Source organism: Phoca vitulina, unplaced genomic scaffold, assembly GCF_004348235.1.
Source record: "Phoca vitulina isolate PV1807 unplaced genomic scaffold, GSC_HSeal_1.0 scaffold4, whole genome shotgun sequence".
Classification (NCBI taxonomy): Eukaryota; Metazoa; Chordata; class Mammalia; order Carnivora; family Phocidae; genus Phoca; species Phoca vitulina.
This window is the reverse complement of record NW_022589707.1, coordinates 82,030,956-82,055,892: the sequence shown is the minus strand read 5'-3', so window position 1 is coordinate 82,055,892 and position 24,937 is coordinate 82,030,956. Positions and strand designations below refer to the sequence as shown.

Sequence of the window (24,937 nt, the reverse complement as noted above, 5' to 3'; positions counted from 1 at the left end):
CACAGAAAAGAACAGAGCTATTATTTTACTTCACGTTTTGTAAACCAACCCCAGATTTAATTAGCAAATGAACAACTCAAACATCTAACACTGCATGTTATACCATTGATCAGACTCTGAAAGGTCTTTTTCTCTTTTTCAATATAGACGCTTGTGAAAGATTTTACCTTTAATTTGATTGCCTTTTCATTATGATATACAAAAAAGGCAGTATTATACGGATTTGGAAAGTAAGATAGTGTCAGAAAAATTCTCTCTTAACTTAAGGAAAAGGTTTTAAATTAGTTTCGACAATAATTTTTAGGTTGAAAATTCAGGTATAAACTTTTCTTTTTAAAACGCTTCAGCATTCCTTGTTTAAATTGCAAACTTTTCTGATAGAAATAATAACAACAACAATAATGGTAAAGTCTAGCAATTTACTAAATTTGAACACAAACCAGGCACTGGGCTGTGTGCTTTATATGCAATGACTCCATGAAGAACTACAGCTTAGAGTTAAGTATCTTCCCCAAGGTCACAGAGAGGCTATTACAACAAAAGCTGGTCTCAAATGAAGTATGAGTAACTTTAAACTCTGCATTTCCAAATATCAGATGCTTTTAGTATCTTCAAACAAACGGTGCAAGAGAATTCTTAAATAAAGACATTTACACATTTGAGAGCTATTTTATTCTTTCTTCTCTATCTAAATCTCTGTCCACAAATTATTTGCTGAAAGACTGTTTCTGGCTCTACATTTTCTTGCTAAAAACCTGCTGCTGTCTCTGGACTTATTTTAGAATAAATGGTGGACTTGTAAGCATGGTACTCATGGTCCCTAGATCTTGTCTCAGATTCCCTGCCAGCCTCATCATGCCCACTCCATAAACCCAGCCATAAACCCTTCTCTTAGGCATAATGGACTTTAATCCTTGGATCATGTGCGTTCCTGAGGCTAGGGGAAGACACGGCCGTCTCTGCTTCTGAGATCTCTCTCATCCCTGAGACCAAGCTCAAATACCTCCCCCATGAAATTTTCAACTCTGCCAGTAAGAATCCATCACTTTCTCCTCTGTGCTACCACAGCCCTTTGAGTTTCCCTTGCCCCAAATTCCTGTTATCAGTGAATTTATCTACTGTTATTAGAGATCCTTGAAGACAGGGATGACAATGCATTCGCCTTGGTATCCCTCCCAGCATCCAGCACGATACTTTGTATATGGCAGGTACACAGGAAAAGTTCATAAATGGAATGGAGCAAAGACTCCATGTTGCTAAAACCGCTTGAATATGTAACCCTGGAGGAACATGTGGCCATCTGTAGAATCTCAAACCCCAGGAACTGACCCTATAAAAACTGTTGAGGGGTATTGGTTCATGAAGGTTGTGGGGACCTCTATGAAGCAGAAGAATGTGCTATTAATCTAGTGTAGAGGGCAAAGCAAGTTCCAGGAAAATCACTTGAAGACTTCTCGAAATGAAATACAAACCTTCAGAAGAGTTGGGTAAATAAAAATTTACCTCAACAGCAATCTCCTGCCAATAATTGAGAAGAAAATGAAACAAGATGGGGAAGGAGGAAGTGAAGGAAAATACTACTGGTTTTCAAATTTGGAAGAAAAGATCAAATTGCAGTAATCTGAGGTAGTCCGGGGAAAGAGAAAGGAGCATGGCTGAGCGACCATCTTTGCTTCCCAAGCTTCAGATTCCTCATGTATCCTAACTTCCTCCAACTCATATTAGCCACATACTTCTCACTCTTGCAATTTGAAAATACCTTTCAAAGATGTCTTATTTTTTTAAAGATTTATTTATCTGAGAGAAAGAGAGGGAGAGAGAGAGAGCATGCATGTTGGGGGAGGGGGACAGGGAGAGAGAGAATCCTCAAGCAGACTCCCCACTAAGTGTTGAGCCTGACATGGGGCTTGATCTCACGACCCTGAGATCATAACCCAAGCTGAAACCAAGAATCAGATGCTCGACCGACTGAGCTACCCATGTACCCCTCAAAGATATTTTAAAATTTTAGATGAAAATTTTATAATTATACTTAGCATTTTATATTATAAATACCTTCTTGGTCATCAGCAGGCTTCATATTATTAATACACATTGCAAAGTAGAGGTGTCTGCCTGGAACCCAGGGGATCTTTACTACTAGCTAAATGACTGAGAGTTAGACGGCCAGAAGTGAATCGTTATCAGGTAGAACCTCTGATTCTTCTCAGCCTAAGCCTCAAATGTTGGTATGTATTAGAGTTCTATGTTCAGACCTCTTCTCACTCAATACAGTCTTCCTTGATTTTCCCATTAACTCCTTGACTTAACTGTCAGCATTATCCATATGTATGATGGCTTAGACTCTAGCTTGAGATGACCTTTCTTCTAAGCTTTGAATTTGTATTTCCAACTGTTCTTTGGGCATTCTCACTAGGATATCCTGATGGCCCCTCAAACTCAGCATATTTATAACCACACTTATTTTATCTGCTTTCCCTCTCTCCAAATAAAAGAAGGCACCCACATCTCTTTTGGTCTTAATCTAGGTTAAAAGTATTACCTACCTAGTCAACCAAATTAGAAACCTGGAGTCATCTTAAATTTCTGCTTTCCCTCATTCCCCTAATCTTGTTGGCTCTGCCTGCCTCCTAAAATCTCTCATGATGAAATTTTATAACCCTGAGGACAGAAAGAAGATTCCACAAGTTTCCAGAAGGCAAAACAAAACAGGCCATATACAAAAAGAATCTGGTACTGGAATGACTCCGGCCATATCAACAGAAACAGCAGAAGCAAGAAGATAATGGAGCACTGCATTCAAATTTCTGAGGTTAAGCATTTTTCAACGAAGGGTAAGTCTAAAATAATGATAGTTATTTTCAGAAAATAATGATTTCCAGACATTCATGGCTTCAAATTGTTTACCTTTCATGTACTCTTCCTCAGGAAGCTACTGGATGATATGTTCTACCAAAAGGAGAGAGTAAATAAAAAGTGGAAAACACAGAACTCAGGAAAGAGGGTAGCAGCACAGGAAAGAGGTAAAGGGGTTTTCATGACAATGATGAATAGTAGGTACATACTCATAATAATGTGATGTAAGAAAAATTATGATATGCTTATATTGGAATGATGGGGGATGGGAAATGTGTCTGAGGAGCTCGGCAAGAGAGCTAAAGTTCTTCTCTTCCACCAAGTAAGAAAGTCAAAGAGAAAAATCCCACACTGAAAGATCAAAAAACAGCTACCTAAACATTGCATTTAGAAATCTGGAGGTCAGAAGAAACAACTAAATGAGTTGAATGTAGCTGTTTCTGGGGATGGATCTCAGGGAATTGCTATTTTTCACTGTAAGCCCTGTAGTACTTTTGACTTCTAGTATTTCTGTATATGAAAACTCTGGTAAAATAAAAAAAAAAAAAGAAAAGAAAAAGAATTAGGTACTCTGTTTAAGCATTATAGTGACTACTTTGTGTTATAATTCCATAAGGAAAGATTCTTGGAGAGAAAAGATCTAAAGATCTAGTCTTATTTTTTATTTCCCCAATATTTATAATGAAAAGAACATGTGGATTTCTTTACTTAAATCATTTCTCCTCTCCTGCAATTATATTATTCCATATCAGTATTCTAATAGATGTTCTAAACAAACAACCACACTATAACCTAGTGAGAAATGGTTATGTCTCACCCAAGAGAGTTAAGATTTGTAGCCCCATTCCATATAACACACTTGAGCTATGAGCTAATAGGTAGATAAAACATGCCAGGCCCTGTCCTAATGATTCTAAGCCTACATGAAACATTTTTCTCCTGTGAGGAATATGGCTTAATTAACCACCTGCTGAACTTCAGTTTGGAAGAAAGGTAACTTACGGTGAAAAATTTTCTCTCATGAAAAATAAATGCAATTTTAAGGGTCAAAAAGCCACAGTAAAAATAGTTCTTGATGGTCACTTTTGCTAAATTATATTATTTGGAGATACATAGACATTAAAGGTTAACTAGCCTATTCCTTCACTTTACAGAAAACTAAGGCCTAAAAAAAGGTTCAGTGACTTGACTAGAACAACCCAGTATATTTTCAGATTTTGCAAGATGATCCATGTCACTTAGCAATGGTTAAACAACTTCTAATATGTAGTATCTACTCTCAAAGTAAAGATGGGAACAGACTCAATTAGATAATTCAAGCCCCAAAAATGAATGCCTTAGATTACCTGGATATTTGGGAGAGAGTTTGTTTTTTTATCCTTTTCACTGTACATGTAAAAGAAATTCATTACAGAAAATAATTTCAATCCAGAAAATAATAAATTCTTTGTACGTGCCAAAGACAACTGCTATTAATAGTTTGGTTCAATTTTTTTTGCTTAATTAGTATACTATTAATTACATATTGCCTATTGTCACATCCATCAAATAAACTGTACTATTATTTTTTAATATGGACTCTTCTTCAGTTATTAAAAGAAGGCAAGGAGATGGCAAAGAAGCAGAAACTTCCAGATATATAAACAGAGGAGAAAAAAATTTGAATTTCTTATTCAAATTATAAAAGCTCATTAAAAGGAAATAAAGCAAAAACTATGACCAAAACTAACACATTTTTTTAACTATTAACAACTTTAAAATAAGGTGATGGCTTTGATATAGCTACAAATTAAAGATAGTTCTCACAAAAATTTTCAACTGTAAAACATGCTTATGTTAGACTTTGAGAATGTATTTTTAGATAGATAGATGGCTCAAATAACTCATTTGTAAGGAATTAGAAAGCCCTCAGTTTTATTTATTTTCTTTTTTTTTTTTTAAGTAGGCTCCATGCCCAGTGTGGAGCACAGCGTGGAGCTTGAAGTCACAACCCCGAGATCAAGACCCCCGTGGAGATGAAGAGTTGGACGCTCAACCAACTGAACCCCCAGGCACCCCATCCCTGTTTTAAATCTGTATAAAAAGCTTATGTCTTATTTTCATTATGCTCCATGTTAAAAGATCTTACAATAAATAAATAATTTGAAAAGTTCTTTAAAAAATTGCTGATGGAACGAAAGAGGAAGGAAGGAAAGAAGGAGGGATGGAGGGAGGATAAGCCAGGATCAAGGAATTTGCCTCAATCACTTTTTTGTCTTTTCTTCTTCTTTTCCCTTTATGTAGGAGAAAGAGTAGGCTACTACTCAACCTCCACCATATGACTGGCAGCTCTGAGAACTCCTTTTAAGATGTAGCATGTTATGAATACATTCCAGCTCATAAAGGAATAAGGAGGAGACATTTCCACATGAAAATCACTTTTTTCTTTTTTTAAGTAAGCTCAATGCCCAATGTTGGGCTTGAACTCATGACCCTGAGATCAAGAGTCCCATGCTTTACTGACTGAGCCAGCCAGGTGCCCTGAAACTCAATCACTTTCTTTTTTTTAATTTTTATTAAAAATATTTTTGTTTTGTTTTATTTAAGAAATCTCTACACTCCACATCAGGCTCAAACTCACGAGCCTGAGATCAAGAGTCCCATGCTCTTCCAGCTGAGCCAGCCGGGCGCCCTCACTTTTAAAATTATATCTACTTTTACCATTGCGTGAATGCAAGCAATGACTGAATGGTACATTTTCTCTAGTTAATATATACTGAGAAGGTACTTATTTATAAGCATAAATGCCAAGAAGGTATTTATTTGTAAGAATAAAAACCAGGAGCTATCCTGGGAGACTCCTTTGAAGTCAATCTCCTTGGACATCATAAGGTTTTCCACTGCATACAAGATCTATTTTTATTACGAAAGCTTCCAAGCTTTTTTATTATTATTATGTGAGCTTTGTAAATTCTTCAAAGCTAAGTTCTCATTTTTCATGGCAGTGCCCTTTCCCAATTACTCCACATAGTGGGGTATCAGAGTTATTGCTAAACAGATCATTAAAAATGACAGATCAGGTCCTTACACCTGACTAAGTTAGTCCTGACTATAAATTAGGTGCTTTGGGACATGCATGCTCTCTTTTGGATCACTAGAGTCATATTACTGCACTGAAGCACAGACAATTTACTAACTCTGGTCCAAATCTGAGCTGGTGATTAAAAACTGATGGAGTGTCTGGCACTACTAATAGAGTGTTCTTAATACCTGTATTCAGAACACCGCTCTTCCAATTTGAGGCTAACCAGATTAAATAAACATTTGTATTTATGCTTTATCTCCACTAGTATACTTTGGAGAAAATGTTTCACTTAGATTAAACAAACACCAAGGGTAAGAAAATTTATACTGAAATACTCTATTTGCCTCCATTAAGAGACAAATCACACTGCTTTTCTACTCAATTTTCAAATATAAAAGAACTTTCTGAAACATTTCTTAAGCACTGTCAGCCTTAATATCCTCAATGTTGAGAAATCAATGACGATTTTGGAATGGTAATAGGTACAAAGCATTGTGCTACTGAATTCATCTGAATCTCTTGCACTATTAATTTATGTAATTTCTTAGTTCTAGTCTTAATGAACTTGACTGGAATATATCAAGAGAACATAGCCAAAGATATATCTCCTTTAGAAATGGAACTTTGATCTTCTCAAGGTCATTAATACTGTTATGTGAAATAATAATTTTGGGTACATACAATGTGTTCATAAAATATTACACATCTTGCAGAAACCTAACAGGACATACTCAAACAGGTAAAATCTGCTTTTACCTCAACACTGATTCACTCTGAAATTAGGTTTATAGTCTACACTTTAAACACAGAAGCCAGTATCTCTTGCTATCAGATTATAAACACAATGTCTATATTATCAAAGAGTTCATCTACTCCAAACATCTCAATTGTCTGTTAAAGAACTATAGAGTTTCTTTATATTACTCTAAAATAATATTAGGTTTAGAGTTATATTTCAGCCTTATAAAGTCAAAGCTCAAAATATCTTAAAGTTGGGATTTTTGAAAGGCAAAGGAAAAAGAAACTAAACTGCCTAAAGTTAAGATAGGTGTAGCGTGGCAAACAACCTGTTGTCTTTTATTTTTGTACCACCCTTCTTACATTAAGAGAGGGATCCATGCCATGGCAGGTATAAAAAAAAGAAAGCAAGATTTTGAAACAATTTTTTTTATACTAATTAAAGGTATTTTGGAAATAGTTCCTTGCATTCTTCAAAAGGATTAGCAGCAATATTTTATGTTGGGTAAAAAAAAAAAACAAAAAACACTGCTTCTCTTCTTAAACGTCTAATGTAGAGGGTGGGTGATTACTAAATTTATTTTCATATAAGTGTTAAAACTTCTTGATCATGTTCCAAATCTTTTGTAACAACAGAAGAGGCAACAGTATCAACAATGAATTTTGGGCTATACTACACCAGGTACATAATACGCTATCTTGTCTAGAAGAGTAACTTATTTTTTAACTTACTGTCTCTAATCTTTTTTTTTTTCACTTTAAATAAGAAGTAGGAAAGCAATTAAAGAATTTTATATCATACGAAATAGCCTATGGATTTTTGTTTTGTTTTTAGAGAACCAGCTTTTATCTTTGGGCTTTCCATATCAAATTCAAATACATCTTGATGAAGTAAACTCTATCCAAATATTGTAAATAGATAATCAATAAAGCAAGTTATAGTATAAAAAACTTGTATGCCGAGATCTATTTAAAAAAACATAAACTTACAAATGGTCTAAAGTAGGTCCTTGATTCAGTCACTGAACATTCTCCAATTTACCTCCCATATAAAGTAGTGGAAGAGATTTGAAATCGGAGAAGGTCTATGCATTGATCATTACCTTAATTCTGGCAGGCTGAGAGGTCTGCCACTGGCTGACAGCATTAAGGAGGATCTGTTATATGCAAGGATGTTGCCCAGGGGTCAAGCCACAAATTTTTACTCAGAGTTTCCTGGGATGACACTGGACTTGGGGTACCTACTTTTCTGTGTTATGTGGCTATAGGCAATAACAATTTTTTCTTTGAAGAAGAAGAAAATGCTATCAGAATTATTAAGAAACAAAAAATCATAGAAGAAATAGCTGCCTTCCCAAGTCCTGATTGCAATGTATTTTAGAATAAGTCATTCAAATTGCCAACAATCCCAGATTGTTGCTTACTCTACACTATCCATCTCTTTTCAGGGAATGCTTTCCTTATATCTGGCAGGTAGGAAATATTGGGGTTTGAGATAAGCAATATATTTTCCTGTAACCAAAACTGTCCGATTGCTTCTTTCAAAGAAGCAATATACTATGATGGAAAAATGTGATTCATTTTCCAAAACTGTGTTTACAAGCAACTTTTCAGGAACATAGCTCTTGTGCTAAGGCAGGAACATCTGTATTTACAACACAGATCTGAAACACCTACATGTTTTTCTGTATAACAGAGCATGTTTCTCTTGGCCAAAACCATGTTTTATCTTCATATTTGAGCAGGAATTTATAAATAGGTCACTCTTGGTATTTTAGCCAGAAGAACACTGAGCCATTAGTTTGGTTTTAGGGAAAACAGTGAAATGTAACCGCATAAAATATCATGCTACACTTTCTACTTCTGCACATGCACACGAAGTTACCATCTGAAGTCTTCTTTAATTCAGTTTTCAGTTTTTCCTGGTCTTCTACTAATTTTTTATTTTCTGCTTCCAAAATGTGTTCCTCTTCCTTGGCATAGCTTTTCAAGAGCTATCAGAAAAGAGAGATATGGAAAGAAGTAAGCTTAGACTGCAACAACCACATATTATTTCAGGAAATAGGCTGGATAACATATTTAAAATTATTGGGTCTTTATTTGATTCTTCGTCCTTTTAGTATTTTATAATTTTCTACAATGTACTTTTGCTGATAGAAACTTGGTATTTGGAAAAACAAAAAGATTTCTTCTTACTAAGGCTGAAATCTCTGAAATGAAAATTAGTTTCTGGTTGGGCTATAATTAAAATTATGTTTTGGAAAAGTATTTAGGTAAGTAATGTGAATGCCTCCATTAAGTGTGTGATGTAAATCTAAGGAAAAAAACAGTTCCGAGGATGATATTAATTGGTAAGCCATTATGTTCCAATTACAGAGCTGTCTACTCAGACTATTTTTATGCAGACCAATGTGTAAAAAAGGAATATAATGCCAGGGTGAGGATGGGTAAGTGTAAAATGATAGTGCCATCTCTATGCTTGGAAAATTCTACCTAATTCTGAATAGTCATTGAATAGTCCCCAAATTACTCCTATTCAGTTAATCTTTTACTATGTTTTTTATATTTTAAAATCTATGAGGGCTTTTAAAATGTTTTTTGTATGTTTGTAGATCATCTTTTCTTTCTGGTTTTTTTTTTTTTTAAGATTTTATTTATTTGTCAGAGAGAGAGAGCACAAGCAGGGAAACGGCAGGCAGAGGGAGAAGCAGGCTCCCCAATGAGCAAGGAGCCCAATGCAGGTCTCCATGCCAGGACCCTGGGATCATGACCTGAGCCAAAGGCAGACGCTTAACTGACTGAGCCACCCAGGTGTCCCTGCAGATTATCTTTTCTAGGCAAGAAAAATTAAGATGGGAATACTAAAATATTTACTAAAATAAAAATATTCTTGGAGTAAAAATTTCATAATTTGTATGTCTAAAAGGAAACTACTATCGTTAATAGAATTAAGAAGCTTACTTATCTTAGAGAAATTCTGAGATATTTAAGTTACCAAGAAAGGCAAATAAGATTAATGTCTGAAAAATATGTATACACTGGCATGGGTTATTTGAATAAATAAAAGTTGCAGCAACTTGATATTGACAGTTTCCATAGTCAGGTAAAAAAAGCAGCTCATGCCAATTTTAAACAAAGTGGCAGAAAAGAATTTCTACTGCAGGGTAATTCCTTTTCTAATGTAAGCTGGTATATCCAATAAACAAAATTCACAAAGTTCTACTGAGCATGGGCTACAAGCAAATAGATTACAATTTTTACAATTAGGTGATATAAGGGATAAAAATGTAAGAGAAACATGGTCTCTGCTCTCATGTAACTTTAATCTAGTGGAAAGGATGAGACAAGAGCATAAAAACTGTAGCATAAGATCAAATACAGTACTATTGTGTTATAATCGAGTTTAGGCAGCTCAAAAGGTGGAATTAAAGCTCATATATTAAAGGAATATATGACCCCAAGTTTTTTAGGAGACAAACACTAAAGTACATACTTAAGCTGAAGGAGCCTCCTATCTTCAAAATTTAAAAAAAATTTTTTAAAGAGCAGGAAGCAGCAAGATTTTTTTCCAAATCTTTGTTTTGTTGCCCACTTCGAGTTCAAAATAATCCTAGCTGTTACTTCACTGAATTCAGTTCACACAGTCTCCGGTGATTACCCAAATTGGAAGAGAACCACTGAGTTGCAGGAATGTTTATACTGACTGCTTGAATTATTATGCCATTGACTTGGAAAAGTTGGGTTTGTGTTGGTCTTGTAAATAGGCTTTCACCTGCAAACCTGTCCAGTTTTATTATGTGTGACTTGGTGCTGGAGAACGACCAAGAGCCCTGGAACTGAAATTCCATAGCTAGCTACTAGCTAGAATAATGCATGTGTCCCTGTCCCACCCACCTTATACCACCGTGGCCAGTGGCTGGGAAAAAAACTGGGAAGAAGTAAAGCTCCATCACTGTTGTTATTTTAAAGCAGTTAATTAAAAGTTAACTGGTCTTTTATAATTATTTCATTAACTGAGGATCAGAACAGAAAGGGGTCTCAGGCACCATCTGCAAGTCATTTTAGAAGACAGCACACAAGGGGCACCAAACAATGTGGTTAAGAGTGTGGATTCTAGAGCCAGGCTGCTTGGATTCAAATCTTAGTTCTGTCATTATTAATTAGTTGAATGGTTTTGTGTAAGTCACTTAACCTTTCTGTGCTTCCATTTCCTCATATATAAAATACAGATAATAACGGTACCAACCTCATGGGGTTGTTGCAAGAATTAAGAACTAATACCTTACTGTGAAGGATTTGAAGCAGTACCTGGCATAGTGTTAGCTATATGTGTAACCTTGGACCTGAGAACACGTGAGGTGACTTGCCCCAGGTCACAATGCTAATTACTGGTAGAGTTAGGACTAACACCTAAGTCTCTTGGATCTCACAGTAAAAGTGCTTTCCATTAGATAAGGTGTCTCTGATAGAGAATAGTTGTTTCAGCAGTTTTATCTTTCTTTAGCTAATATTTCAAAATCTACATGAAATATCTCAAAACAGAAGTGATCTTTGATATTCTGACCTCTGGCTTTTCTTGGTGAATTAGTTACACTTTGGGTACTGACAGTATTAATGTGCAGCTCACAAACTTTCTCCTTACTGTGTGCTAGCTTTAGCTCAGCATATTTAGGTGTCTCTGATGATCTGGGGCCAATGACTGGATCCTTCCAATACAGGAAGCAGGGAACCAGGACAGCATGGAATCAAAGGGGAGGAAAACAAACCAAAAAAAAAAGAAGAGAAATTGTGGAGGAATCAAAGAATCAGTAGTCATTAAATAAATTTCCTTGCAAGGGTAACTCGTTGTGAAAATAATACTAAAAGAAAATTCCAAAAACGTTTTGAGGAAGGTGCTTTTTTTGAAGGACAAGACTAATTTAAGTATGTTAATTATGGTGTATACGAAAAAACTAATAGTACCAAAACTTTACAAAAACACTTTCCATTTTCTTAAAGCTGATGCGTAAAAGGAAAACAACTAAAGAATAAGAGGAAGAAAGCAGTGTTCTGTTAGTAATTAGAACTCATTACTCTAACACGACGGGCATAATTTTAAATCAAGATAGGTACACAGTAAGTTTACAAATACAATGCTGGGTGCTTTTGAGTTTAGCCATCATATATTAAAGCTTTGAGGGTTTTGTTTTTACTTTTACCGTTTTGAAATAAGATCAAAGGATAGGAAATGAAACAAGTAATACTGAGGTACAAAATGAGGCTCATTTTGCTGCTGAAACATGCCAAAAAAGCAGACATGACTTACTGCCTGCTTCTGAATACAGAAATACCACAAGCTTGATTTCCCAGAACTATATTTACTACAAAGGGAAATTTACATGACATCTATGGATCAATGCCTTTTCAAAACAGAACAAAGTAAAAAATAAAGTGATGCTATTCTCTAAAAGTTTCCTTAAAAGATGCTGGTTACAATACCCCCAAAGAAACATTTTTGAGTGCTGTTTTATATGAGAAAAGGTATTTCTTTACCTTTTTGCTGTAGTGGAAAAATAAGGCAGACATCATTAGAAATAAAACACGGGTTCTGAATAGGTGACCATTATATTATAGCATCAAACACAATTTTTTTTTGCAGTGAGGTTTGCCTTATTTAACAGGTTCTGGAAAACCTTCTATTGTATTATGTATTGACTAACTCATTTAGAAAAAGGGTGGTACTTATAATTCTTTCTATAAGAGGCTAGGCTCTAGGACTAAGATAAGTATTTTAATTCTCTATTATTAAACTCAATACTTTTTACATAAATGTAACGGGGTAATACATAATTGACTATTTGTAATTCATTAATTTATAATAGGAAAATCATTTTATTTTATTATTTTAGGAGTGCTTTTTTTTTTTTTTTTAAGAAAATTTGTTTCACTTCTGAATGGTTCCACTGACACTTTCTTCTAAGAAGTAGAATTAGCAAAACTTATGGGACTTAATATGAACAGCAAACACTCAAGCTATGACATCTTATTCCTAAATTTTATACTTAAGAAAAAAATAAAGTAATTTTATAGCTATAATTTTCTCATTTGTTCTTTTTATTTGATAGGGAAAACATCAGTTCCTAATATACACTCTGCCTGAATGGCAGAGGAATTACAGCATAGGGTTCTCAAAGGAGTATCAGCAACATGGCCAAATTAAAGATTTTTAAACATTATGTGCAGTCATCAATCTAGCATTAACTACTTTCCTCTGCTCCCTACATTAATGAACATTTAAAAGAAAAACAAAAAAAAATCAGCCTTAAAAATTATTTAAAAAATAATTTAACTGAAAAGAAAATGGAAACATAGAGACATAAAGATTTGCTTTAGTTATAAAGTAAAATTAATGGTAATGAAGGAATTAAAATCCATATTCCCAGCACTGCTTTTTCTTTTAATCATAGGAAATACATTCAATGGCATTAAAATAGGTTCATTGGCATTCTACTATGGAGGGAAACTGAGAACAAACAAATATAAAGGAGAATAAGACACTTTGAAACAATCATTTCATAGAACAATATTGCTACTTATGGTCGCTTTTTGCTTACAAATTATAAAAATGTTCTTTTTTTTTTTTTTTAATATTTTATTTATTTATTTGAGAGAGACAGAGATAGTGAGAGAGAGCTCGAGCAGGAAGGAGGGGGAGAAGCAGGCTTCCCGCGGAGCAGGGAGCCCGATGCGGGGCTCGATCCCAGGACCCCGGGATCATGACCTGAGCCGAAGGCAGAGGCTTAACCATCTGAGCCACCCAGGCGCCCCAAAAATGTTCTTTTTGATACTGAAAAATAATATACCTCAGGAAAACCAAGAACATTCACACACATTTTCAAAAAGCAAATTTAAATACCCGTTTTAGTCTTTCATTCTCTTCCATGAATTTTTTGGCAGCCTCATTAGTATTTTCTGCTTGAGTTTTAAGTACTCCTTTGTTTGACAGTTCTTTAGCCAGCTGCGTAATAAGGATAACCAGACGTCTCAACACTCTAAAAAACAAAAACATCAAAGTACTGTATAACTAATCATTAGAAACTGATTTAAGATAAACAGTCACTGTCAAATGATTCCCCTTTAGGTATGGGTATGGTGGAGGGAGATAATGTTTAGGGAGGACATATGCTTGTTTGTTTCTTTCCTTTTTTTTTTTTTTTAATCTTTCTGTCAAAACAAGCTTGTATCTTGTTCCTTTGGAATCTTTGTTATAAGACTAGCATTTGGAAGACAGGTTCAGCAGTACTTGTTAATTTAATTATCCTCTTTCTAGAGGCCTTTGGCCAGGAGGAGGAGAAACAGAATTTCAGACAGTGTGGCAGGGCAACTAAGAGAAGTCGTTTTTGTTCTTTGATTCCCCCCCCCACCTCGATATTTGCTATTTAAAGAGCATTGTGTGAGGCTGGCCAAGCCTAAAAACTGCTCATTCACATCGGTTTATGGGTAACTTCCATTGTTAGAAATAGAAATTAGTATCTTCAAATATTCATTCAACAGGTATTTCCTCTGCCAAGTGTTCAGAATTGCTAAACACTGTGCTGGGTACTGGGGACACGGCAGGAAATGAGACAGAGTCCTTCAGGGAGTTTAGGTTCTAGTTGGGGAGGAAAGAGTTAAAACAGTATTTACTTGCAACCATGAATGATACTCAAAAAATATACATATATAGATACACTCCATGGAAGCATATAACAGAGACCAACCACCTGCTTCTGGGGTGAGTGATGATCATAAATGGATTCTCTGTGAAAGGGGCTGAAGGATGAATAGAAAGTTAGCCCGGGAAAGAGGGGAGTGTTCTGGCAGAAGTTAAAGCATGTGTGAAGACCCTGAAGTAGGAAGGAGTCAGGTACACAATACGAACTCAATATTTGTTGCAAGAATGAGTGCATGAGCAGATGAAGCTCAGTGTGGGTGGAACATGGTGTGAATGTCAGAGAATAGTAGGAGAAAAGGCTCCAGGGAAAAGTAAGGCCATATCACGCAGGGCCTTATGGACCTAGCAAACCTACAAGCCGTAATGACTATCATTTGGGTATTTCATCCGCATTCTATAGTATAGATAGGAAAAATGAGGAAGAGAAACATAAATCATGCTTTAAAATTGTGTTTTTTTTAAACTTACAGCCAAAAAAATAATGAAAATCCAGAAATGTAAAGATTTCTTTGAGACCTAAAAAGTTTCATCTGTGCATGTTCATAGGCTCCAGGTCTGCTGGTTAAGCCTTTTTCAATGGCAGGTGTAGAGGAATACTTCCTTACTTCTCTCGCAGCATCTATTAGAGAAAAAGAGAAAACATTATTTTGACTTTTAATAATATACAATTACTCTTAAAATGGAAAGCAGTTTTAGAACAACTGAATTGACTTTTAAATAATGGACTTTTGGTATGGGCTCTCTTTTTGTCTTTTCCTCTACTATCCCTGGGAGGGCACCATACTCAAAAGAGACGCTCTGCAAATGGATGTTAGTGGGAACCTTTGAATGGAACAAGATTTTTTTTTTTTTACTCTTTATCTAGGGCTTATTATAATTGTACTGTCTCTCATCTCTAGCTACACTGCAAACTGTTATCCTTCACTCTTTCTATCCCTAATAGATTGAGTAAAATCCAACCTACTGACAGTAGCATATAGGTCATCTCCCATTCCAATCAATTCCAAGAGGTTATCCTATTTTCCTGACTGTACTAGCATTTTATTATACTATTCCTTCAATATTATCAAATTATTATAGTATTAAAGTAAAATTAAGTTATTTAAATATTATTAAAGTAACATTAATATATTATTAAAATATTATTAATAATTAATCCTAGTAATAGTAATGTGACTTTACTGAGATTTTAGAAATATTTGGTTACACTGACATTTCCACTGGCATAGGTTAAAATGGAATTTGACCTATGGGGGCATGTGCTCCCCCAACGGACACATGGACGGCATCTGCTACTAGAAACATTCAGAGAGCTGCACTTTTGATGTGTTCAGTTCCGTTAAGTCTCAGAGGCTACAGGGGATCTATTTCTTTCTAGTGGAAAACAGATTTCAGCTTATTCCTATCTATATTTAGTGCACTCTTAAGTCACTGGATTCTTGTAGGTCCTAGGTAAGGTATCTGCCCCTTAGGTGTCTCAAAGATCAGTGGGGCAAACAACTCAGACTGCTTCTTTCATGTAGCCATCAGCATTCTTAGGAAAGAGTTATTGCCACAGGAAAGAGATTCCAGTTAGAAAACTGAGGCCGCTTAAACTACTATTTTAGTTTTTAAAGATTTTATTTATTTACTTGAGAGAGAGAGAGCATGTGAAAGAGAGCACGAACAGGGGGAAGGGGCAGAGGGAGAGGGAGAAGCAAACTCCCCACAGAGCAGGGAGCCTGACACAGCTCGATCCCAGGACCCCAAGATCATGATCTGAGCCAAAGGCAGACACTTAAACGACTGAGCCACCCAGGTGCCCCTATTTAATTTTAATAGCAACTTTATTGAGTTATAACTCACATACCTTAAAATTTATCCCTTTAAAGTATATAATTCAGTGGTGTTGAGTATATTCACAAAGTTGTGCAACCAACACCACTAATTTCTGAATATTTTCACCAACCCCCTCAGAAACCCCAAATCCATTCTGCCCTTCCCCCATCTCCCAGCAACCACCAATCTACTTTCTGTCTCCATGAATTTGCCTATTCTGGACATTCTATATAAAAGCAAACATTTACTATGTGCTTTTTTGTGTGTCTGCCTTCCTTCACTTAGCATATGTTTTCAAGGTTCATCTGTGTCACCACGTAGCAGTCTGCCATTATTTTTTTATGGCTGAATAACACTGCATTGTACAGATATACCACATGTGGTTTATCCATTCGTCAGCTGAAGACATTTGGACTGTTTCAACTTTTGGCTATTATGACTAATGCTGCTGTGAACATTTTTTTCTCTGTGTAGCATGTTACCAGTCTTCTATTTGGTTTAACTTTTTTTGGTTTATTTTCAATTAGAGAGTTTCTTTTTTCTAGCTTCATAAATTTCTTTAAATTCTTTAAATTCCTGAACAGTTTAAGCAGCATTAGTAATGTATAGTGATTAACATAACATAATAATAAAAAATAAGAGAAAAAAGTAATGTCTGTTTTTTCAAAGTGGTAGAATTTCTTGCAAAGCTATCTGGTTTTATTCTTTTCTGATGGGGGTAGCTTTTTTTTTTTTTTTAACTTTCTGTAATTCTTCTATGGAAAATTTGTCTGCTTAAATTTTCTCTATCTACTAGAATTCATCTGGTAAGTTATATTTCTCTACAAAATTATCCATTTCATCTAGGTATTCAAAATTATTTGCAGAAAGGTATATGAAATAGTCTTTTTTATTTTTTAAAAAGGTTTTACTTATTATTTATTTGAGAGTGAGCGAGAGAGAAAGAGAGAGAGAGCATGAGCACGTGGAGGGAGAGGAAAAAGCAGACTCCCTACTGAGCAGGGAGCCAGATGTGGGGCTTGATTCCAGGACCCTGGGATCATGACCTGAGCTGAAGGCAGCCGCTTAACCTACTGAGCCACCCAGGTGCCCTGAAATCGTCTTTTTTTAAAAAAGATTTTATTTATTTGAGAGAGAGCACACAGGTGCACACAAAGAGGGGGAGGGGCAGAGGGAGAAGCAGACTCCCCACTGAGCATGGAGCCCAACTGACTGAGCCACCCAGGTACCCCAGTGTTTTAAATTATCTTTAAAAAATTTTCTTGATCTTAATGGCTATTTCCTCTATTTCTCAGATTGCCACAATAATATAGTAAGAGCATACCAACCAGCACGAGACAACTAAAAAAACCCCAAACACAATGGTATTTATGAGTTATTTTAAGCAGGCCAAAGAAGCCACATAGTAGTATGAAGGATCCTTATGCTTGTTATTCAGCTTCTTTGGCTTTTAAATAAAAATATTCCAGGATCCATTATGCAGAAATGCTGAAGATTAATAAATAATATCAAAGAAGTTTATAAATGTAAATGGCCATACAAATCCACCTACAGAATAAAATCACCTGTATTAAAGCAAGGAAACTATGTCTGAAAAATGAAACAGGGGCAATCATATGGGCAGGGTGTGCCGTATGGTCAGTTTTCTAGAAACCACATGGAGACAGCCTTTTTTTTGGGATCACTCGTGGAACCTTTCAAATTCTTGGGATGCATTTCTGCTGACACTAAACATATTCCTGGTTTCCTGCTTCCTTTCTGCCTATTCCCACCCCTTAAAACACACATATGCACACACATTCAGTCAGTACTGGCTCCAGGAACACGAACACCTTGTAATAATTACCTTATTAGAGAAACAACCAACAAGAAAAATGAAATAAATTTGAAAGTAAAATATAAATGAAACTTGAGTAATTACTGGTTTTCCATAATTTACACCATTGTCATTCTGGTGGATAAGAACACTGGACTGTGTATTTTACATTCACTACTGCATTTAAACCTTTGAACACCTCAGTGGAGCAGGTGTAATTACCCTATTCTGAGATGGAAACACTGAGGCTTAAAGCATAGGTCCCTATCTGCCTGCCTTTACCATCCAAGGTCAAAGGTCCTGTATTAACCATCCATGATGTCCCTATTCTCTAAGAATTAATTACCCACTCTGCCCACAGAAGTAGGTTCCAGCCAGAGGTCATGGTTCTGCTTTGTGACTCCTATCCCCGGCCATAGCTTACCAGACAAAGGTTGGATACTTAGTACTAGCTGGCTCATTTATTTTCTTTATAATTGGAACTGGGATTCAGAAATGGCTAGTTAATCCTGGCATATGGCTGGAGTGATGATACTTGGCAGCTATATGGTGCCCACAGCTATATAGTTGAGAACAGAGTCCACAGGGATAAGGAAGAATGAAGTAGACCCATGGAGCAATGAAGGGACGTAAAAAGGACATTTCAGTTCCTAAGACTAGTCCCTTCCTGGAATTTGGCTTCCTTCCTTCCCTGAGCTGCTGTACAACAACTCTGTATTTTATTATAAGTTCCCCTTTCTTGCTCAAGTGAGCTCCAGTTGGTTTCTGATATATGTAACCAAAAAAACCTTATACTACCGTTTTCCTTCCTTATATGGGTATGTGGCAGTTTTCGGTAGAAATTCTTGTGATAATTTTAGAGTTAAAAGATCATAATACTACAGGCGCGCCTGGCTGGCTCAGTTGGTAGAGTTTGCGGTTCTTCATCTTGGGGTCGTAAGTCTGAGCCCCACGTTGGGTGTAGAGATTACTTAAAAAAAAAAAAAAGATCACAATACTAGAGCCAGAAGGAGCTGCAGAAATGATTGCTTTTTCTTGCTTTGTTTTGCAAATGGATAAACCAAACTCAGAGAGATGAAATGCCATTCCAAAAGGCATTTAGTTAGTTGATGGTAGAGCTGGGACCCATTTTTCTTATTGTCCTTTAATTGTTTAGTGTTATTTCTTTTTTTTAAAGATTTTATTTATTTATTTGACAGAGAGAGACACAGCAAGAGAGGGAACACAAGCAGGGGGAGTGGGAGAGGGAGAAGCAGGCTTCCCGCGGAGCAGGGAGCCTGATGTGGGACTCGATCCCATCATGACCTGAGCCGAAGGCAGTCGCTTAACCGACTGAGCCACCCAGGCGCCCAATTTTACTGTTATTTCTTACATGGCTGGAGATTTACTTGATAACAATAGCACACCATGAGACAAATATTGACATTTTGAAATGAGGCATGAACCCATTCACAACCCATTCACATCACATCCCACAATCGCCTACTCATACCTTCTCACACCAGCTGTTCCCAGTTTTATAAAAAGAAATTCATTTCAGAGGCTGGTGGTATGGAGCATGGGAAACATTTTCTCATAGAACAGTGGCATACACGGTGGCTATCCCAGGATGGCTCCTGCCTACTGTACCCCAATAGCAACATCAACTTAGTTAAATAAAAATCCAATGAATTCATTAATAAAAAAAGTCCCCAGAGTTAAGCCTAATCAAAAGAGGAATCCAGTACTTACCTAAAAATAGAACAATCAATAGGACTATTATAGTAAGGAAAGCCTTGTTCCAGAAAGTTGCAATTTTACCCCAGACAGTAAATGAAAAAATCTTCTGCCATCTGTAAAGCAATACAATTACATTAGATGTAAAAAAAACAAAAGATTTTGAAATGCTTTGCAAATATTCAATTAACATTTTGGTAACTGTGTAGTGAGTGACAAGAATTACAGAAATTTTATTTTTTATGTCATATCAGAAAACTTCTGATATGACATAAGAATGGCTCATGAAATAAAGAACAACTCTTTCAAGTTTAATGATAATCTGACATTATCTTCTGTCTGGTGGCTTAAACATTCTACAGCAAAAGTAACTTTTAAAGTAAAGATACATGAATTCTTATAGTAACATGTTATATTGCTGATAGAAGTTATCACCTTATATCTTTTTCTAATCTGGGTAATAACTCAGAAATAACAAAGACCTATTAGTCTAATAATCAGCAACATTTCAGGAATAGGGAGTCCAACTCTGCGCTATATATTTTTACATCTGCTCCAAGTAAAAGAATTTTTCTATTTTTACCACAAAGGAATTAAAAGTATCATTGAGATGTTACATACATAAAATACAAAAATCTTAAATAGGTTGATGAATTTTTTTTTTTTTTTAAGATTTTATTTATTTATTTGACAGAGAGAGAGATAGCGAGAGCAGGAACACAAGCAGGGGGAGTGGGAGAGGGAGAAGCAGGCTTCCCGCCGAGCAGGGAGCCCGATGTGGGACTCGATCCCAGGACTCTGGGATCATGACCTGAGCCGAAGGCAGAGGCTTAACGACTGAGCCACCCAGGCGCCCAATAGGTTGATGAATAAGTATTTACTCATGTAATTACCACCTAGATCAAGATGTGAACATAGAGGAAACAAAATGGGGTAAAAATAGTCTAGACAGTTTGAGCAGCACAAGCAAAGACACAGAAGTAAGAAAGTATGGGTTATAAATGACCAGGAATGACAAAGCAATCCAGCACACAATTGGAAAGGTAACAAACTTTGTACAAGGGCATTTAATTTAATTAATTTATTTATTTAGAGAGAGAGAGAGTGTAAACACACATGTGTATGAGCAGGGGAAGGGGAAGAAGGCAAAGGAGACAAAGAATCTCAAGCAGTCTCCACACCTGATGTGGAGCCCAACATGGGGCTCAATCTAATGACCCTGAGATCCTGACCTGAGCTGAAATCAAGAGTCGGACACTTAACTGACTGAGCCACCCAGGCGGCCCAGTAGAAGGGCATTTTATTTTATTTATTTTATTATTTATTTATTTATTTATTTATTTTACGAGGGCATTTTATTTATTTTTATTTTTTTTAAGATTTATTTTTTGACAGAGAGACAGCGAGAGAGGGAACACAAGCAGGGGGAGTGGAAGAGAGAGAAGCAGGTTTCCTGCAGAGCAGAGAGCCCGATGCGGGGCTCGATCTCAGGACCCTGGGATCACGACCTGAGCCGAAGGCAGACGCTTAACGACAGAGCCACCCAGGCGCCCCTTACGAGGGCATTTTAAATGAATAACAGATTCATGGGAGTCCAAAGGAGACATAAAAGTAATAAGCACCTAATAAAACTTCAAATACAACTTAAAAAAAAGTTTTACTTTAAGATTAGGACAAACTATTAACTAATAAATTTGGAAAACAACCCTAAGTAATAACTTGAAGTTGGTAAGAGGAGGGAGACTAATATAGATGGAGGAGGTCCCTTTGCCTCTATGCTTCCAATTCCAGAGATGCTAATCAAATTTTTCATTACAAAAATTTTATATTTTTAGAAAGAGAAGATAAGTGGCAATACCTTCATCTAAGTCCCAATGCAAATTCACATTTCAAGGGTCAGTATAAAAGGGAACACAAAAAAGATTTCCTACAGGGAACAACTAGCAGTTTCTACTAATACTCAATTCAAGGAGGAAATGATAATAGCTGTTATATATTGAGTCATTACTATACTAAGGTTCTAAGCACTTTTACATATTTTAGCTCAGTTAATCACCACAACCACTATATGAGGTGGGTACTAAGTATTACCTCTATTTTACAGATGGCGAAACTGGCCAGAGATGGTAAATAATTTGCCCAAGGTCATGCAGTAACATGCAAAGTTGGGACATACACCTAGGAAGCCTGACTTGTAACTATGTGCCTTTTTTTTTAAAAAAGATTTTATTTATTTATTTGACACAGAGAGATAGAGAGAGACCATAAGTAGGCAGACATGCAGGCAGAAGAAGAGGGAGAAGCAGGTTCCCTGCTGAGCATGCAGCCCGATGCAGGGCTCCATCCCAGGACCCTAGGATCACGACCTGAGCCGAAGGCAGCTGCTTAACTGACTGAGCCACTCAGGCGCCCCTGTAACTATGTGTCTTTAACCAATGGGTTATGTGAGTAAATAATAGCCAAATTAAATAAAGATTGAAGCCTTTTCTTTGAAGATATGGTGATACATGTATAAAATATTAAAAGATGTGACTACACACACTAAGGACATACTATAAATGAATTGTGTTCATATATATATGTTATGTATATATATACACCATATTTTCTTGTGTATATTTGTACATGAGCCTATATATAATCTGTGTATTTACATATATATCAAAGAGCTACTTGAATAGTATAGAGAAAAAATATTTGGCAGGAAGAAAAAGATCCATAATCTATGGAATGTTTTCATGCAGAAAATATTAACTGACCATATATATACATATATATATATATATTTGCAAATTCTTAAGCCTTATTTATAAATCAGATGTTTATAAATAAAATCTTTCCTTTTCTTGAATACAGGACTCTCTTGTTGCAACGACTACCAAAAAGCTAACGGCACTGGGGCGCCTGGGTGGCTCAGTTGGTTAAGCAACTGCCTTCGGCTCAGGTCATGATCCTGGAGTCCCGGGATCGAGTCCCGCATCGGACTCCCTGCTCAGCGGGGAGTCTGCTTCTCCCTCTGATCCTCCCCCTCTCATGCTCTCTGTCTCCCATTCTCTCTCTCAGATAAATAAAAAAAAAAAAAAAAAAAAAAAAAGCTAACGGCACTATAGAGATTTGAAACAAATGGACAGGATGAGCAGTAGAGTAGAAAAAGCACTAGGCTGAAAGCCAGATTCTTGTCTGGAGTCTGCCATGGATCAGCTAGATGACGTTAGACTACTTAGACTATTGAATGAGTGGGTTGGAAAAAAATGGTCTCTAATGTTCCTTCTTACAGTATGATTCAATTTTTTTTCTTTAGTAAGGAAGAAGTGATGGCATAGCTGATAGACAAGGACAGAAGTGAGTAGCAATCTAGGTAGGTAAGAAGCAAGTTAAGAGATGTAAAGATCACCTGGACGCTGACTCAAAGTAAAAATTTTCATAAGTCTCTTCCAGTATTGGGATCTCACTTAATTTATCTCTAGGATCTCATTTATGAAAGATTTTCTTTTATGTCATGAGCATGAAGAAAGGTGTTGCAACATTTTTATTAAAAGTGCATTTCACCATTCATACTATCAACTTTCTGGATCTAAAACTGAACTCCCCAGATGGCAGATACGCTTGTGGTGAGCATGGCATAACCATAGAGAAGTTGAATCACTAGGTTGTACACCTGAAACTAATCCTACACTGTGTGTCCACTCTACTAACAGCCATCCCCCACAGCCCCCAAACTGAGCAATATGAGGATTATTACAAGGGTAAAGTGAGCCAAGGCTTCAATTTAAATATTTAGTACTGTACTTAAAGACCTTTGAAGGTCTTTAAGGAATTAACGCTAATGTATGGTTGTGGTACTTTCCATATTCAGCACTTTCAGTATATATTATTTCTGTGTATGGAAAAAAGTGGTAAAATTGCCATTAAACATTAATGAAGCTATCTTTGGGTTACATAAGAACACCACCAAGAATCATTTACTGGCTTAACTTTCTACATTGTTGTTCCACTGCCCCAATGAAACATTTCTGCACCCATGCATGCTGTTAACATCACTTATCCATTTCCCTTTTTTTAGTTCACTGTTCCAACTCAGGACAATAAACAAGGTTAGGTTTGGTGACGACATGTATTAAAAGTATAACCATGGCTTTATTATATCTGTAATCAACAGAACCAAAAGGTCTGCGTACTTTTCCTTTTAGAAGTGAGGGGAAACAGCTGATTCGTTTGTACATATAATAAAAAGTTTTATATAAAGTGATATTTTAATATTATTAGACAGTACCTAAAATTTGTGAGTTTAAAGAGCACCTTTTATATAATCAGCATTCAAAACTTTTTAATCTTAAGAAAACTTTTCCGATATCACACTAAACAGTCTAAAGTAGCTAATCATGCTTCCTGTACTTATTGTAACTTATACTTATTGTAACGATTTGGAGGTATCCTACCTCTGAGGAGGAATAAAAGGCAGACAGAAGATTAAAATAAGTCCTATTTCAGCATAAAGAAAGGTTGCAACTGCCACCCACTGGAGTGTCATTTTTTCTCTTCACACCTAAATAGAGAAACCGTTTACTTTGCTGCCTTTCAAAGAAAAGAACTTGGTTAAGGGCCCTGGGGCGCAATGTTTTAGTCCAGGGGACTGACGGGGGGCTCCGACTTTCCTCTAACCCGAGGCGCCTGGCCTTAACCCGCGGCGGGAGGGGTGGGGCACGGGTCAAGGGTGGGCCGGGAGGCCCGCGTCTTCACCTCCCGGGCGAGCCCTGCGGAACCGACGAGGCGGCCGGCGCCTCACGGAGGACGTGCTTGCCGGCCACCTCGCAGCGACAGCAACATAACGCTACCTTCCGCTAACGCCCGCGACGAGGGGCCCTCCCACTCCGCGAACGCGCCGCGGGCTGGGCCAGCTCCCGAGGTTCAACCGCGGGGGGAGAGGCGCGACCCCGCCGCCCCGCGCGGCCTGGCGCTCCTCCCCGCCTCGGGGCCCGCGACTCCCAGGGACCCGCCCGGCCTTACCCCGCCTGCGGCCGGCCTGGCTCCCCTCGCTGCTCCGCGCAAGCCGACGCGCGGGACGTCAGACGCCGCGGCGGGGCGAGGGGGGGCGGGGAGGCGAGCGGGGGGGGGGGGGGGGGGGGAGCGCCCCCCCCCCCCCCCCGCCCCGCCGGCTCCCAAACCGGAACCGCGGGGTCGGAGCCAGCCGAGGTCGCAGGCGGCGTGAGGACCATTAGAATAATTGTTTTCTAAT

General features: G+C 37.1%; 1 protein-coding gene and 1 non-coding gene across 3 annotated transcripts in view; both read right to left on the bottom strand.

Annotated features, from left to right (window-relative positions):
- Window positions 1-24,786, bottom strand: part of BCAP29 (B cell receptor associated protein 29) — a 49,515-nt gene extending 24,729 nt beyond the window's left edge. The window contains exons 1-6 of one of the 2 annotated variants that reach the window (XM_032402381.1): window positions 24,709-24,786; window positions 24,141-24,247; window positions 19,717-19,817; window positions 14,820-14,970; window positions 13,554-13,689; window positions 8,544-8,652 (exon numbers count right to left, since the gene is read on the bottom strand). In XM_032402381.1, coding sequence (XP_032258272.1) covers window positions 8,544-8,652; window positions 13,554-13,689; window positions 14,820-14,970; window positions 19,717-19,817; window positions 24,141-24,232 — 589 coding nt within the window. In that variant the 5' untranslated portion in view covers window positions 24,233-24,247; window positions 24,709-24,786. The other variant, XM_032402382.1, reaches the window with a different exon arrangement.
- LOC116631185 lies at window positions 5,132-5,269 on the bottom strand. Its single transcript, XR_004299127.1, has one exon. It is a non-coding gene; the product is annotated as a small nucleolar RNA U109 (small nucleolar RNA).
- Window positions 24,787-24,937: the final 151 nt, after the last annotated feature.